Genomic DNA, 16,327 nt, shown 5'->3' with positions numbered 1-16,327 from the left:
CAGCAGGTCCCAGTCCAGATCTTTGAAGTAGGGGTGCCGCAGAATCGCGCTCTCGCCACCCAGCCCCGAGCTGCCCAGCCGCATGTTGGGGTTCTTCGTCATGAACTGCAAAACAAAAAGGGCTGTTTGTTTCCTCCCATCTGGCAGGGCCATGGGAGAGGGACCTATTAGCAGTCACACAAAAGCTTGTCCTCAGCTTTCCTGTTGAACCCAGTTGCTGGCCAGACTTCTCAATTTCATTGTACTGGAACTGCATGCAAGGAACTTGACTCATTCTGTAGAGGAAGAAGTCAGGGTGTATTTCTCCTTGGTCCCTTTTCTTTTAAGTCAAATCCTTGGTTACCACAATAAGAAAAGAAAGTTGAATTGCATCATTTGCAACATTGCAAATGTTGCACAGTGGTTTCGGTGGTTATTTATTTCTGCATTAATTTCTCAGGAACACAAGCTCACTCTCAAATGCTGCCCATCAGCCAGCCAGGATTTGGACTGGAGTCAGTCCTCAGTTGTGTCTTTTTCCTAAACCTCAGCCTGCTGAAGTACAGCCAGAAGCCTACGCTTTCCTTCCTGTCATCCCAGGAAACAGAGGAAAATGAGCACGGCGCTGGCATTTAGAGCCCTCCAAACCCTGAGCAGATGAGAGCAGACAGGTGACCATCTCCTCTCTCTAAAACTCTAAAAGAGGATTTCTTTTTGTAACATTTTTACTCTGCTACCAGTGAAATGAAATCCCAAATCTCAGCCAAAGTGCCCTGACTTGCCAGGGAGCGATGAGAAAAGCCGTACATCATGCACAGTGCAAGAGGACCCTGGCGGGTGCCCTTTAGATCCCGACAAGAATGATGAAGTGTGAGTGCTGTGGATATTTCTCAGGGGAAAGGGAAATATCGGAGGAGGAGGGGAATCCTTTCCCCAGGCAGGAAAATAGCTAGCTGGCTTGTTAATTTAGCATTATACTTCTTAAAAATTCAGTAAAACACAATCTTTCCCCTCCCTCAAGTATTTCTAATTCATTAGAAAAATCAGGTTATGTTTAAACTGGGAAAAGAGACGCTTTTATTTGCCTATTGAAACAGCAGCATAAAGCAAGCTCCACTCTGGTGGAGGTGTCCAGACGATTTCCTCGAAGATGAAAGAGCATTATGTTTAGCAAATAGCTGAACCAGCCAAACCAGACAATCGGTCACTGTTTCGGGAACGGCCAAGTCTGCTGCATCTCGGCAATGGGGAAATGAAAAGAAGGGGAGGTGCAGCGAGAGACCAACTTCATTCTGACTGCAGGAACTTTTCAGAAGGTTCAAATTCTCCTAGGATGAGCGGATAAAAGGTCTAGTCATTCCCTACCTAGGAAGAAGACAGGGAGAAGAAAGACAACTGCCAGATTTATTTCAGAAGTCTCCCCAATACCCCAACCTGAGGGGGCTTCAGAGACAAAGTAGACGGGGTGTCTGCAGCTGAGAGAGGTTGCAGGACCCCGCACTCTGCTGACATTAGGACAAAAACCCCAGCTCCAGCCTGACTTCCTGAGCCTCCGAGGACGTGTGCTGCCATGGGATTCCCTAAGGCAGGACTATTTTTCACCACTCCACCAAGAGCAGCCACCAGGAGAGGAGCAAAGCCAACATAGCTCTCCGCAGCTGCAGTCTTCCCATGCTTCTCTGGACTCTTCAGCCCTCAGTTATGCAACATTTCCAGTGTCAGGCCCAAGGACAAGCAGAACTTCTCTGTCTCCCCAACCCTTTCAACACGTTCTTCTCCATTTCTACCAGCAGAACCCAAACACCATTTTTTTCCCAAGAGAATCTGCCTCAAAATTTGTGGGATACCGATTCCCAGACAACAGCTTGGTTTCCAAACAAGAAATGGGTGAAGCCAAAACCTCTCAGAGACCTGGTTCAGACAAGCCTTTGCAAGTCTCAAACTAAACTTCTTTGGTTTGCAAAACAGGCCAGAAATCTCCTGGCAACCCCGTCTCTCTCTAGAAATTCCCTGCCCAGCTTCTTTGTCCCCACAGATAGGTATCTACATCTCACTAGCTCTAATTTGCAATGCTGGAACACCTAGAAAGCTCAAACAAGATCAGAGCTCACTGGTGCTGGGAGTGGTATAGCCCAAAACAGTCCAACAAGACAAGACAAAAAGGAGAGAAGAGCTGGGACTAAGTTCCATGCCTCCTGGCTCCTACCTACCACTGCTTCCATTACACCAGGAAGCTTCTGCTAAATGTGGAGAGAAAAAAAACCCAAACAAATAATGAAAACAAATAATCTCTGAAAAGGGCTGGTAGCATGCTTTGCTTGGGTTCCCATTCATGCTCAATTATATAAGACCAAAACCTAAACTGGACCGCTTGTTCCCAGACCAGTTCAGAGCCCTGGGATATAAAAGTGTGTTCACATTCCTCCTTTGCTTGCTTTATTCCACGTGATGCCAAAATTGCACCAAGCAAAGGCATCCGATGCAACAATCTGAAAGCCAATGTAAATGCATTCCTGGCTGCTTAAAACACCCTTTTTGTTGGGACAATGAGGATTAGGCAAGAGCCATCCCTTGAGGTGGGCTGTTTTGAGCTCTGAAAAAGCAAAACATAACATTCAAAACAACTGTTCAAATTTGACTGGCCAGCTCCGATTTGAGCATTGGACCCATAGATGGAGAAACCTCAGCTGAGTACCTCTAGGCACCACCTACCCCACACTGGGTGCCCAGAGGAGGCAGGAGGAGAGCGAAGGTTTCAAATTCCCCCACTGCTGGAACATGCCCCCCTGTCTGGCTGCTCAGAGCAATGCCAGGCTGCCACAAAACCCCTCTGAATTAATCCTTGCCTCAACGAGGAGTGAGGTGACCTATGGGACACCCGATCAAGAAGCACCTTCCCCAGCTGTCAGGCATGAGCTCAGCGCTGCTGCCTCTCTGGCTGTGTAAAAACAGGGCTTTGAAGGACAAGTGTACCAAGGGCTGGAGTGACCCACCAGCACCATAAACCAGAAAAGGAGAGATTGGCCATTGCTGCTCTTCTCTTACATAAAATCTCCTGGTGAATTTTTGAAATGTCCAGTCCATCACAGCCTGGTAAAGCTGGGGTGTTTTCTCTTGGAAGCAGCTCCAGACTTTATTTGATAATCAGGCTGAGAAGCAGGTCTGCAAACTGTGACTCCAACAGAGACAGTACTGACGCTTTGCACTGGAACTGTTACCTGCCCTACTGTAAGAGGTATATAAGGTTAAAGGATTAAAGTTCTGAAGCCAGTTTCCACTAAAATGAATAACTAACACTCTCAAACACTGTTTGAATTCACCAGAAATTATTGCACTGACAAAGAAGTAGATGAAGTTTTAGTTTGTGTTGTCTGGTATGTCAGGAAAAAACAAAGACCATAATGATCTCTCAAAGGCTCAAAAGCCTCAAATCCTCTTTCTCTCTCTCTCTCTGCCTGAAGCTGTACTGATGTTTCTGTGCTGACAGCCCATCTCATGCCATCTCTGCTATCTGATGGCACTTCTAGCAAAACAAAGAACGCAGGATTTCTGAAGAACTTAATTACAAGCTCAGCCTTCATCTCTGAAATCAGTAGTTGGAGCCCATACCGATGTCTCTGACCATACAAGAGGCACTTCTGCACCAGGTGGGGTAAAGCCGAGTGCTCAGAGCACACAGACTCTGCCCTCTGCGCACATGCAGGCTGGGCAGGGAAAAGCTTCTCGGAAGCACAGCTAATCTTTTACCTGATCCCTTTGGTTGCATTCAGAAACAGCTGGAAAACGTCTTACAAAGTGTTGGCTGTTCCTGGCATGCACAGGAAGGCCAGAGCTGGACTCTTGCTTCACGGGCTGCATAGCCCTAAATGTCCTTCTGAGTACAACCCTCCAGCGTTTTTGCAGGTGATGAGAGAAGATGTTCAGCAGAAAGTTCTTCATGGCAAAATGTCATCTCCTAATGTTTACTGAGTATCTCTAATTTTGCACAATAATCCAGAATGAATCTCAGCCCCTGGCATACAGAGCTCAGTGAAGAAACATGGAGAAAAAAATTCAGCAGTAACAACAACAAGGCAAACCAGAGATGTTCCTGAGCAAAAAGCAGCATGTAATCACCCAAATCCAAGACGCCTCCCAGAAAAACCAATAGCAAGACTATCAATCTTAAACTTGAACCAGGCTGTCAAGTCCTTGCTCTACAATCACATCCAACCAATTATTCTATTCCCAGTATAAAGAGCCCCCTGGGAGCATCCACAGACAGGGTCCCTTTGGGCTACACCAGTTTGCCGAGCAGCAAAGTCGAGAGAGGCTCTTGCTGACCTCAGCTAACCCTCTGAGCAGCATCCCAGCCAAAACCAGCAGCTGGAATGAGCCAAAAACATGACTTCATGAAATCATTTGAAAACATTTACTGAAAGAAAATTCAGCAAGCCATGACAAGAAATTAAAAGCTGGAGATTAGTCCACAGAAGGCCTATGAAGTTACAAGGAAAAAATGCAGACATAGTAGGGCCAACCACTGGGAAAAATCTGCATCAGCCCCGGGAGCTCAGCCCACGAGCAGGTGAGGGAGTGCAGGGGACCCACGCTGGTCCTCCCCTTGACCTGCTATGTGGCTTTGACCACACTAGGAAGGGCTCCAGGTCTCCCAGTTTGCTGTGCATGGCTGTACTGGACTTCTCTGGTGCTGCTCACATGCAGCATTGCAACTTCTGTCTCCAGAGGCTGAGTTTGCCAATCAGTCTAAAGGCCTGGAAGTCTGTGAAGGGATGTTTGCACAAAACACATGTTTCCAAGCACTAATTTCCTTGAATTTACAAGTTCCCTTTCTCAAAACTGGAATCCCTGATAGGTTTTTACGTAACTCATGTATGTACTACTTGCATCAGGATAATTAACTTAATGAGTAATACCATGGTGACTAGGTTACATGAAATTGCATCACATTCTAGGAAGCACAGACCCCTTCACAGAAGTAATGCATTTCAGGAAGAGGAATACAACTTTCTGCTCAGCCACTCCCTTCACTTTGACAGCCATCTGGATGAGGAAGAAATTATTAGTTCTTGTACTAAAGGAAGTCCGAGATTCACCAGCTCCCATCAGGACTGTGTTGCCCTCGGCAGGGCGCATTTACCTTGTAAGAGAAAGCCCACACCCCTGAGCAACTCATCTTTCAAATGCAAGCACATGGCAGAGATGGAGGCTCTTCCCCCACCTTACAGGCAGAGAAATTAATCACTTTATTTTGCCAGGAGCTCAAGGGCAGCCCATCACAGATACGACAGCAGACCCTCGGTCCCACCTCCTCTCCATCACAGCTTCAATGTTCCCCAACAGGCCCCTAATTCAGGACTGTGCCCAATGCAATAGTCAACCCCAACTCCTTCCGTTAAAGGGAAGCAAGATCTCCCTGTTCATGGTATTAACATTTTCCGTCTGTTGGTGTTTCTCCCACGTTGCTATCAAAGTGAAAAGCAGCAGCACAGGAGGCTAACGCCCCGCAGTCTCCCCTCTAGTAATGAGGGAGAGCGCAGAGATCGGGAGACACCCATCATGCTCGTCTTCATTAAGATTCATGAGCTAAACTAACAGGGCAGAAATTAACCCAAAAGGAAATAAGATTTCTCAAAGATCTATTTGATCTCAGACAAAAGGGTATAGTTATATAAATAGAGCAATTACTCTAATTAAGGCTTCCCTCCATGAATCTCTTGACTGAATGCTGCAGTTGCTGGAAACAGTTTGGCCGCCTGTTATGTAAGGCAAACAAACCCACAGTCTGGGGTTTCATTAGCCTTCATCCACCCCTAAACAAGAAGAAAGATGGCTCTACAGCTCTGTATCTTAATGTCTGTATTATTTTTAATGATTGGAAGCCAGGAGGCATTAGCATAGCCAAGAGACTTTTTTTTTTCCTTTCTTACTTTTTATTTTTTAATAAAAAACTGTTTTTTTGAGCCAGTCTTGTCTTTTGCTCTCTTGGGCAAGGCGGCCATCACCCTCCATCACAGTCCTGCTGGGGCGATGCTCACAAGCGTGCCTCGCTTCCCCATACAAGAGCAACCCAGGGCTCAGTCACACACGTGGGTTACAGGACCAAGGGTGCCTGATGTCAGCTGAAGCTCCATGGCCCTGGGAGCAGGCTGGTTGGAGAGCTCTCCCATGGAAGTCCTCGTACTTACAGCAGCTCAGCTGGTGCCTAGTAACTCAAACTGCAGCAATTTGGCTGTGGGGGTGAGCCAGGTGCTTGGGAGCTCAAGTCCTACTGACCTTCCTTCAGGGAGGATGGTGCTGCTGAGAACAGGACTTGGGGTCACTGCGGCTCTTTCGAGTGCTGCCTCTATTGTGGATTTGTGGATTTGCTTTGACTGCAGCCATCAGAGGCCACGTGGCATTTCCACTTCCTACCCTACACGCAGCAGGATCAATTGCTAAAAGCCCTGATTCATACCCATGCAATTCATAGTGGTGCTGAGCCAGAATACAACCCATGTGTGCACAGGGTGCTTCTACCCCCATGCTGGGGTCCTGGCTACAGAAAACTGTGAGCAGGTGAAATCCTTCAGCACAGAGAAGGTCCAGTGAGTGCAGAGCAAGGGCTCAGAAGTGCAACTGCCCTTGAAAGCCTTTTAACAAGGGTGGGGAGGAAGAGAGAGTGAGATCTCTGTTATTTCCTTTTCCTGATAAAAAAGGAGTGGGAAGGGAGGTAAAACCCAGTCTTCAGCCCTGCTCCTAAAAGCCAGAAGACTGTAACACTAAGCATGACAGCAGTCACGCGTTTAATGCACCAGCCGCAGGCAAGAAGGACAAAATGTCAGCATGGTGGATATTAAGCAGATAAATTTGATCTCGCTTTCCCCTAGTGCAGAAATGGCTGCTCGATGCTGCCCAGTCAAAGCTCAAGGGAACAAGAAGGATTAGCTGTATTCCAAACAGTGCTGAGCAAGAGAGACTAGCAAAATAAACCAAAGCAGACAAAGCAGCTCACGTGTGGGATAGACACACCTGGCTTCAAATCTCCTGGCAGGGTAAACTGATGCTGGCTATCACCAAGAGAGAACTTGGCCCAAAATACAGGAATTAAATGTTGTCTCAACAGCTACAAAACTTCCTTGCTGTGCTGAAATCTACCTGTTTCCCTGCCTCTCCCCACTCATCAAGAAATAACTTATCAACACTAATGCAGAATGAAAAGGCCCCAAGTATCAAAGGCATATTGGCCCTGATGATAGACAGTGATTTTCGACACTTCTGCCTTTGGTACTCCTGTAATAATAATAAACAGAAATTAACTTTAGTCATGAGATATGTGGAATATTTAACATAGGTTTTGATAAAGATGTCACTCCAGAAATCTGTCTTTTCAGAACTGATGAGTCAGCTCCAGTTCCCACGTGGGTCACTGGCTGCACAGGCTGCTCAGACAATATCAGACTGTTTTTAAATTACCCCAGTTAGATAGACTACAGGTACAACATGGGCACATGCAGGTCAATTACTAAATCAATACATCAATCACAGGAACACAAATGTGGAGGGAGAATGAGCATCACGCTTATTAACAGACTGGGGGCATGATCCTACTCTTGTTTTAAGCAGTAGTAAAATCTCCCTAGGGTTGCACGGGAAAACAATCCTTTTCTGATAGTCTTGTCAAGAGGAACCGGGAATCTATTACACAACTCTGGGTGGCCTATTTACATAGGGTCAAGTACAAAGGGGACTAAAGTGCCCCAGACAAACCTGTAAAGGCCAATTAAGAAAAAAAAAAAAATCCCAGGAAAATACTTCAAAGGAGCTTTTTTGTGGTCTCGGTTATATTTCAATTCTTTTAATTTTAAAGTTCCTGAAAAGACACAGCAGGTCAGAAAGGTCAAAGCTGGAAGGACAAGTGAGACCTACAGCCCTGAATAGTTTGGACAACGCTGAGACCTCCCAGTTAGAGGGACTGTCCTGCTCCACTGAGGGCTGCACAGCAAGAGCTGGTCCCACCATTCAGCGACCATTCCCATCCCCGGGTCAGACTCAGGTTCTCGAGGGAATCCCTGGCCCTCCCTCAAGTTCAGATTTTAATGGGCTTTACCAAAACACCTCTGAGGGTCTATAATTGCATTGTTTATCTGAGGCAGAGCTGAGAAGTGAGCCCACGCAACAAGTCCTAGGCTTGGCCATGGGAATCACTTCTTCCTGAGCACCTAGGAGCACACAGAAGAAGAAGAGGGGGAAGACAAAGTTGGCGCAATGAATGCTGCTTCACTTTTTTCCCCCCATCTCTAGCAGGAAAGAGGAGGATGAATCAGACATAAAATTACAATAGGCAGGGTTAGGAGCTTTTGTTACGAAGCAAATCTGAGCCTGCACTCTGCAGACAAACAAGAAGCTAATCTCAGCATATTGGAAAGAGAAAGGTAAAAGACCTAATTGAGTGTTTCAAGATTAACCTGGCCTTGCCAAGCTACAGAGAGATGGCTTTAGTCTTATTTCACAGTGAGTTATTCAGAAGCTTAGGACTATTACTGTGGGGAAGAGGAGCACTTCAAAAAAGGTGTGATCAATTGACAGAAGAGATTAAAATCACTTGGGAAAGCTGTTTGTGAATTATGAGGCAAAGAGTAAGAGGCAGCAAGTTACAGAAATGGATATGCAAGCTCAGGCAAAAGAGGTAAGGTGGCAATCTGTGGTGGAGCGTGGCCTCGTCACTCCACCATGGCGTGTGTTTACAGCAAAAACGGTCTAGATGAGAGATCATTTGAAACTGCAGAACTCCTTCTGCATTGGGAAACTATAGGCTCTGGAGTCCTGCTTTTGCTGCAGAGGCTCCAGGGCCAACAAGGAAATGCAAGATGAAAGCTTTTCTGAAACATAAAATAAAGAAAAACATACACACAGATCCGGCATAGAGTTTCACAGAAGGATTCAAATATTGGCCTGACTCTGACAGCCAAAGCTTAATCAAACTGTGCAAAAGGATTTATGGAGCCTGCCAACACTGAAGAGATGCCAAGGAGAATAATTTATTGGCATATTTGAAGGCACTTTTAATATCTGCCTTTGTTAGGCTCCTCAGCTCTGAGGATAAAGCAGTGAGCTCATCTAGTTCCCTCTTTGATTTCAGCGGGCCACTATTGTGTCGTTCCTTTTCTTTTTAATCTTTGTCTAAAAAAATACTCCCGGCATCTGGTTCATTCAGAAACAAGTTCATTCTGGCTGTTCCAGCGCTGCATGTGAAACAGATTATCTGCCCTTTTTCTGTCTGTTGGAAAGAAAGAACCTGGCCGGGATCGGTAGGATGTAAGCTCAAAGGAGAGAGACGCACCTTGCGCAGAGCGACGTAAAGGAAATGTAGGCAACTTTGCACCATCAGCACCTCACTGCCTCGTTTCACACCTTCTGAGTGTTCAGGAGAGGACTGGGGAGCACAAACACAGGGGTTTGGTCTAGCTCACATGGTGGCCAAACTGACCGCCCAGGACTTACAGAAAAGGCGAGGCACAAAGGCAGCGGGAAGTGCATACGTATTGCTCTCGGATGGGCCAAGCAAAGCACGGCCCAGGTACTGAGTCACGGGTTGCTTGCTGCAGCATGCAGGGAGGATGCAGACACCTACCGTGGTATCTGAGCTGATGACAGTCAGTTCTGACTTCCCACTATCCAGGGCTGTTGGACCCCAAGCAAATGCAGTGTATGAAGAGAATAAACTTCTCCAAAGAACAGTTCAGAAGATCTCACCCTCTGCGTTGATGTTCGGGGTGAGCAGCTGCAGAGAGCAGGCAGCTTGGACCATCCACATCTCTCCTGAATTTAGACGACCTTGCCAACAGTCCGAAACCAGCCTTTCCCCTCCACTCCTCTGTCACCGCAGACTAGTTGCTTTGATTATACTAAAAAAATCTGCCTCTACGTTCTCCTGCTGTGAAAACCCTGGCTTCTGCCTTCTCTCCTCATTAATGGTGTTTTCAAGTTGCTTACAGTGGTGGGGCTGGTCTGGTTCAGCACAGAGCACTCACCATCCAGAAAGCCTTTCTGAAAATAAGCCACAGCACACGCAAAAGGGGTCCTTCACCAAGGGTATGGGCAACCATGGTGGCATCTCCTTTGGATGGATAGTTTACTCTCCCTGCAGCACAGCTCAGTGTTCACTTTGCTTTCTCTCTGTCAGCTGCCCTTGGGAAATTTATTTTCCATATCTCTCCAGTCTTGCTTCTTCTCAGCCTGTTACAGCAAGTACATGCAGCACAGCCCGAGTCTCCAAGTTCTCTGCTGGAGATGTTATCCTGTATCCAGACAGACTGAACTGCACTGTGCTCTGACCATGTGGGATATTAGAAGCTCCTCAGAATTTCTTTGGAATGGCAAGAAGTAACCACCCAAACCCTGTACTCCCCAGGGAGTCCTGGATTTAACTGACACACACACAAACATAATAATCAAATTTATCTCTCATTACGAGCCATCACTTAGAATTCCTGAGAAATGATGGGAAACTGCTCATTTGCACTGGAAGGAGGGGCAGAGGAGGGTACCCTTCAAATTTAATTTTACCTCATCTAGTATCACCTGCAAATTTATGCGAGAAGAAAATGTTAAAATACATACACATGCACTTTCCCAACTGCTACCTAAGTTATTTCTACATATGCACATGGATACACAAAGCATTTCAACAATTCACCATCAGTGCCCTCTAACTTAGGCTCTTGTTTTAAGGTAGAATGGGGCCACATTTTGAAATAATATCCACAGGCTTCCCCCCATCAACTCAAAAGAAATTGCTGGTGGAGCAATACACTACTCATTATAGTACCTTGTGGGGAAGTCTCTTGTGTCTGATGGTTACCTGAGCGATTGAGGGACCTCAGGTGGCCTCATATTCACTCTTCTGGGCAGCAAAGGAATGACAAACTTCTGTAAAAACTTTTGAGTGGCTTTTTTAATTAACAAGATGAAAATTGGCTGAGCTGGTATGGAAGGGCCCCCATCCTTCTCCCCTGCTGAAGTTTTTTTTTTCATTGCAACATTCCTGAGCCCTTTTCTTGCTCTCCAGAAAAACCCGTGTGTGCTTCCTCCTAGCAAAGGGGGATAAGCCACACCGCCGGCAAGCCTAGCTGTACAAACAAGCCAAAAAACGCCAGGAACTAACTGAAAAGCCCCAGTTACTGGGTTCAGTCTGTGACATGGGCTCATGGGAATGGGAGAAGGGGCTCTTTCTCAATCAGGGCTTTTTTAACTTCTTGATCAGGCTTCAAGGCTGTCTGGAAGCAAAGGGGTTGGATTTAAACTGTGGCACATTTAACCCTTCCTGCTACTCCCAAGAGCCAGGCAAGCTCCCTCCTGGTAGCTGGCAGAAGCCAGGAAGGAAATCCCAACTCCCTCACCTTGTGCTCCTGCAGCCAAAAACGCATCACAGAGCAGGGGTCACCAGAGCAGGACCTGGCTCCTGCTGACCCACAGGGCACCCTTATTGCTGTGGCTGTTTGAAGCACTAATTCCCGGGCCCAACAGCCCCTTGATGTTAACATGGCAGAGCAAAGGAGACTTTAAGCAAGTCTGCAAGAGCAAAGTCTAAAGGAGGATGGGGAGGTGGTGGGGTGCGTGTGTGTTAGACTTTAGTGGCGTTGTCGGGGTGCAGAGAGTGACAGGGTATCTGGAGCGGGGAAGTAAACTCAATGACACAAAGCAGCAGAGTTCACTAAACCTGAGTATTTGCCTTTAGAGTCTGCGTCACTTCCAGGCTATTATTCTCTAAAAAAGCAGATTGACTTCAGGTTTTCCTTTTGCATCCTTGACACTGTGTTGCTGACATAATTTTTCTCTGAAATACGGGTCATGTTTGCTCTCAGTGGAGCTCCCTCACCTTTCAATCCCTTTCACTCTTTGCAATAATCCACCAGCATTTGGATTCCCCCATGCTGTTCCACCTGCGCTGGGTGGGTGTGCAGCCTGCTAAAACCACAGCAAACTTCCTCTGCACCTTCCCCTTTTCTTGTCTGGTGTTTATTTTTCAGAGAAAAACCACTTGGAGTGGGACATAACAACTTTTACCCAGTCTCTTAACTCTGAACATGCTTTCTTCAAAATATATGTTTTTAACCAGTTGGAGGAAGAACAGGCTTTAGTCTTATTTATGTCCCCAAAATATCCAGCTTTAGGCAAGGCTGCCCAAGACTCACTTTTGGAAGGAGCATTTCAGGTAGATTTTCCAGAACTCACATTAAGACTGGAGGTTGGCACACAGACACCAAGAGACACCCTCAGCTTCAGCAGACACAGCTGTGACCGGAGTTTCAGAAATCCAGGGTGCAGAAGGCAGAGCAACACTAACCCTTCACTGGGGGGATGCTGCTTTCTACCCTCTGCTGTTATCTGTCTCTGAGAGTGAAAACAGCTAAATCACAATTGCTCATCCAAATTTCCAAGCCTTTGGGCCAACCACTGCTACTTCAGATCATCAGTCCATGGAGTGACTCAATAGGCTTAGTTCTTCTCTCCTCATCTGAAACCAGACTTGGAAAGGAAAATCCCTGCAGCTTTCCTTGTGAATTTGCTTCCCATTACGCCATTGACTTTTGAGATCTGATTTTCACTGTGTCCCTTCATTCTCCCCTCCAACTAAGCCTGACTGCGAGTAAGACAGCACGATCGAATTGCATTTGAGAAAGTCGTACATGAAGTGAGTGAAACATGCTGCCAAAATACCACCCCGCTTATGGGAAACAAGAGGATTGTATTTCATTTTGCCGTTCACTCAGCTGAATCCCAAAGCCTCTGGCTGCCTGGAAAGCCACCCTCTTTGCTCAAGCACTTTTTGCTAGTGACAATTTACAAATTCAGAACATCGACATGCTGTAACAAAGCAAACTCCAGCTGCACTCTCACTGTAAAAGATACGACGCGGCAGTCTCTGCTCTCTGCATGCTCACAAAGTTTCTTGTTCACAGCCTCTTCATCATCAGACCCTGGTGACTACTCTGTCAGCTGATGGCAAAGAGTATTGGAAATAATTTCTTTTACAGACACAGATCCAATAGCTCCTCTGGGATAAACTCCTTGTGACTGCATTCAGGCAGGCTACGGAGAAACAGTTTTTTTGGGAGAATCAAAATCAAAGCAAAACTTACATTTAGAATGAGCTGAAGTGGTCTGAATCTATTCAGCAGTAATTCTCCTTTTCTGCTCTTTTTTTACTCCCACAAGCAAATCCATGCCCAGTTTAACTTGCTCACACAAGCAGGGGAGACCTCAGTTTGAGTCCTTTCCGCCTGACTTGCACCATCAATACCTAAACTCCCCAGTGACACACTCAGACAGGGCAGGGTACACAAGTGAGATTTTCTACTTCCTTCTTCTGGGAGTATTGACCCCAGCAAAATCCTGATGACTTACACATAAAAAAAAAAAAAAAAAAAATCCAAAAAACAAACAATGAAAACCAAAACCATTAAAAAGAGAAACAGATAAAAACTTTTTCTAGAGCATAAATATTTCTGTTTTCAATTCTAAACAAGGTCCCATGGCACTGAGGTTTTGTTTGTTTTCCTTAGTATCAGTGCTGAAAAACACACCAGGAGCACCCAGTGACCTAAACAAGGTCGTGAGGACGTATTTTGATTATTATCAGGAAACTGCAAAGATGAACACGATGCAACCTTCAGAAATCAGGTGGTTTCTGATGGGGGCGGGGGGAAATTGGTGAAGCACAATTACGGCAAACGAAAGCAAAACAAAGTAACAGCATCCTTGAAATGGGTCCTAAACCCTATTCTGCTTGTTTACAATGAAGCTCTTCATGAAGGCAAATGGATCAAGTGCTTTCTAAACCTAGTGATATCCACTTGTAGAGCATCTCTAAGCAGCTACACCTAATTGCATCTTCCTGGCAGAAGAATTTGAGTTTCATTTCAGAACTTCAAGACCAAGCAAATTCTCTCTAGTCCTGTCCAAGGTTAGAGGCCAGAACTTTTAGTGAAGGCATAATTCAGTTATAAAGGCTGTTAAGACCTTAGCCTGAGGTACAAGAGACCCCAGGTTTAATTCCCTGCTCTTACACAGGCTTGCCATGCCATGTAATTACTTACAATCATTTATGTCACTGCAGTAGTTGAATACTCTGATTTTCCAGAGCTCTTAATAGAAGGCACTGTCACAGCTGTAAATCAGGGAGTTCGACTTAACTTTTTTTGGAGGTAAACACAGTAGTGATTAGAAGATGCTCACATGGTAATAATGCTGGATCTAAGAGAAATAATATCAGCAGTCTGTGAGAAAAAAAATCTACATATATAGCAGCTAGAAAATCGACTGTCTTCCTTCATAAAACAGCCACAAGTGAACAAAAAAGCCAAGTTCACCACTGTGTTGTACTGATATCTAAAAATACTGACCAGTACACTGCAAATATAATACCTCAGCAGTGATCACATTTGTTATCATTCAAAAGAAGTCCAAGTGTGTGGATTTTTTTCCATTTTTAATCTAGAGCCCCAGACAATCTCATGACAGGATGCTTCCTTCCCATTAAAGCCAACATGCTCTGATGTCTCTAAAAGCTTGGCGTATGAAAGGGAAGAGGAAATCAGGAGCTCTTCTAGTGAACATCTCTTGAACCCAAAAGCAGCGACTATGAGGCGGCAGAAATTCAGGCTTTAGTGAACCATCATTAGTGCTGCAAAATGATGCAAAGGTCACCTCCAGGTAGCAGTCACCCAGGGAACAGAAACACTGGAGAACGGAAGCTTCAGTAAAAATTTCAGTTGCAACTTCCCACTAGTTACAAGGCTCCTGGTTAATGCCGTAAATTTCAGCCTTTCCCCCAAAACAGACATCTCCTGACAGCATAGTGCTTCTCTTGAGCAATGCTTGTAGAGAAGCGGTTTTATTTTCATTTGGGTTTCACCAGCAACAAGTGATACAGCAGACTAGCAGAACCACGGGAGAGGGGACCTTTTTTCAGGCAAGTAACCAGCAATAGTGATGCTGACTGTGCAGTTTTGGAGACGCTCAATTGATCTCTATTAAATTCCTAGCTCCCTCCTCAATTCTGGCCCTCTTTCTCCAGTGCCACTCATCGTGCTGCTGCTTGTCAGTCACAGAGGAGACCTGCTGCTCAAAGCTGGGCTCTGAACATGGGCTAGAGCAGCCTGGAGCAAATACAGCTTGCTCTGGATGTTTCTACGAGGTTCCTATCGGAATCAGGAAAACATTTCATCATTAAGCGGCTAACACACAAATCATTTCTTATTATAGCCTGAAATTCCTGTTATGATGATCATCCATCTGACCACACTTTACCTCCAGCTCATACTTACGCAAGATATTGGCAACAAATCCACTCTGCTACTACTTGTCGCTGCAGAAGAGGAATTGGCTCAGGCATTCAAGATGCCCAATCCAACAATATGAATGCTGCTCCAGAAGCTGTAATAAGTTTGACCTTGACATTTTTTTCTTTTAAATATGCTGCAGATTATTTCCAAAACCCAAGAGGGCCTTCAGCATGACAAATGATCACTCCTGAGCACAACCTGTGATTTCAAAGCACAACCTTTTGCCTCCTCAAGAAGTGGGTTTTATTCCTACTTGATTTCTGTGCAATTTATTGGATGTGTTTTCAGCTACAGAAAGCAACTGCTCAGTTCATATCCAACAGAAACATTTCATCCGAAAACTTGCAGATTCTCACTACTAAAGATCTGATGAAAACAAACTCTCTTCTTTCCTCTAAATGGTCCCATCATTCATTAACCCATTTATTTGAGTCAGTGCTCCCCAAGTTATTATAAATTACTATCTTATCCAGCTATTTGTTTGGTCCTCTATTACCACAATAGTTAGTAGTATCCGGTCTATCCAGTCTTAAGCACATCTTTGTTCACAGTGCTTTTGCAAGGAAAGGAAAGGAAATACTCTGATCCTTCTCTCTCCAAAGGTTGTTTAAAGATATTAAGTGATTTGTTCAGGGGCAGGAATCAGTCAGTAGCAGAACAGCCAAGCAAGGTCTCCTGATTCCTAGGTTAACACCCTTGTCACTTAATCACCTTCTGATTCATTACAGTAAAGCCAGGGAGTTCCAGGGCACTGGGCACTGTTTGTACATGCACAGCCTGAAACCTCAAAAAGCTTCATTCCCATGTCACAGGCAAAGATCTGAGGCACGTGGATAAGAGAGCTCCCGGGAAAATTCAGGAATACGTGGTAGAACAAGGATTAAGTGTAACCAACAACAGCTCTCCTCAAACTGTTTGCTGTATAGCCCTATTTTTTTTCTCCCAAACACATAAAAATCAAAAACCTGTCTTTGTATGCAGGCAGACAGAAATCCCTGGAGGAAGGCTGATATTACAAA

The 16,327-nt window shown here is 45.4% G+C and overlaps 1 protein-coding gene across 1 annotated transcript in view; it reads right to left on the bottom strand.

Annotated features, from left to right (window-relative positions):
- Nucleotides 1-16,327, bottom strand: part of LOC104472104 (protein kinase C eta type-like) — a gene marked incomplete at its 5' end in the record, with an annotated part of 117,392 nt that overhangs the window by 2,502 nt on the left and 98,563 nt on the right. Inside the window, 1 exon segment of the mRNA XM_010087652.1 lies at nt 1-105. Within this exon segment, the coding sequence (XP_010085954.1) occupies nt 1-105 (105 nt within the window).

Source organism: Pterocles gutturalis, unplaced genomic scaffold, assembly GCF_000699245.1.
Source record: "Pterocles gutturalis isolate BGI_N339 unplaced genomic scaffold, ASM69924v1 scaffold19011, whole genome shotgun sequence".
NCBI classification, from domain to species: domain Eukaryota; kingdom Metazoa; phylum Chordata; class Aves; order Pterocliformes; family Pteroclidae; genus Pterocles; species Pterocles gutturalis.
The sequence above is the reverse complement of the archived record's forward strand: the minus strand, read 5'-3'. Positions and strand labels throughout refer to the sequence as shown.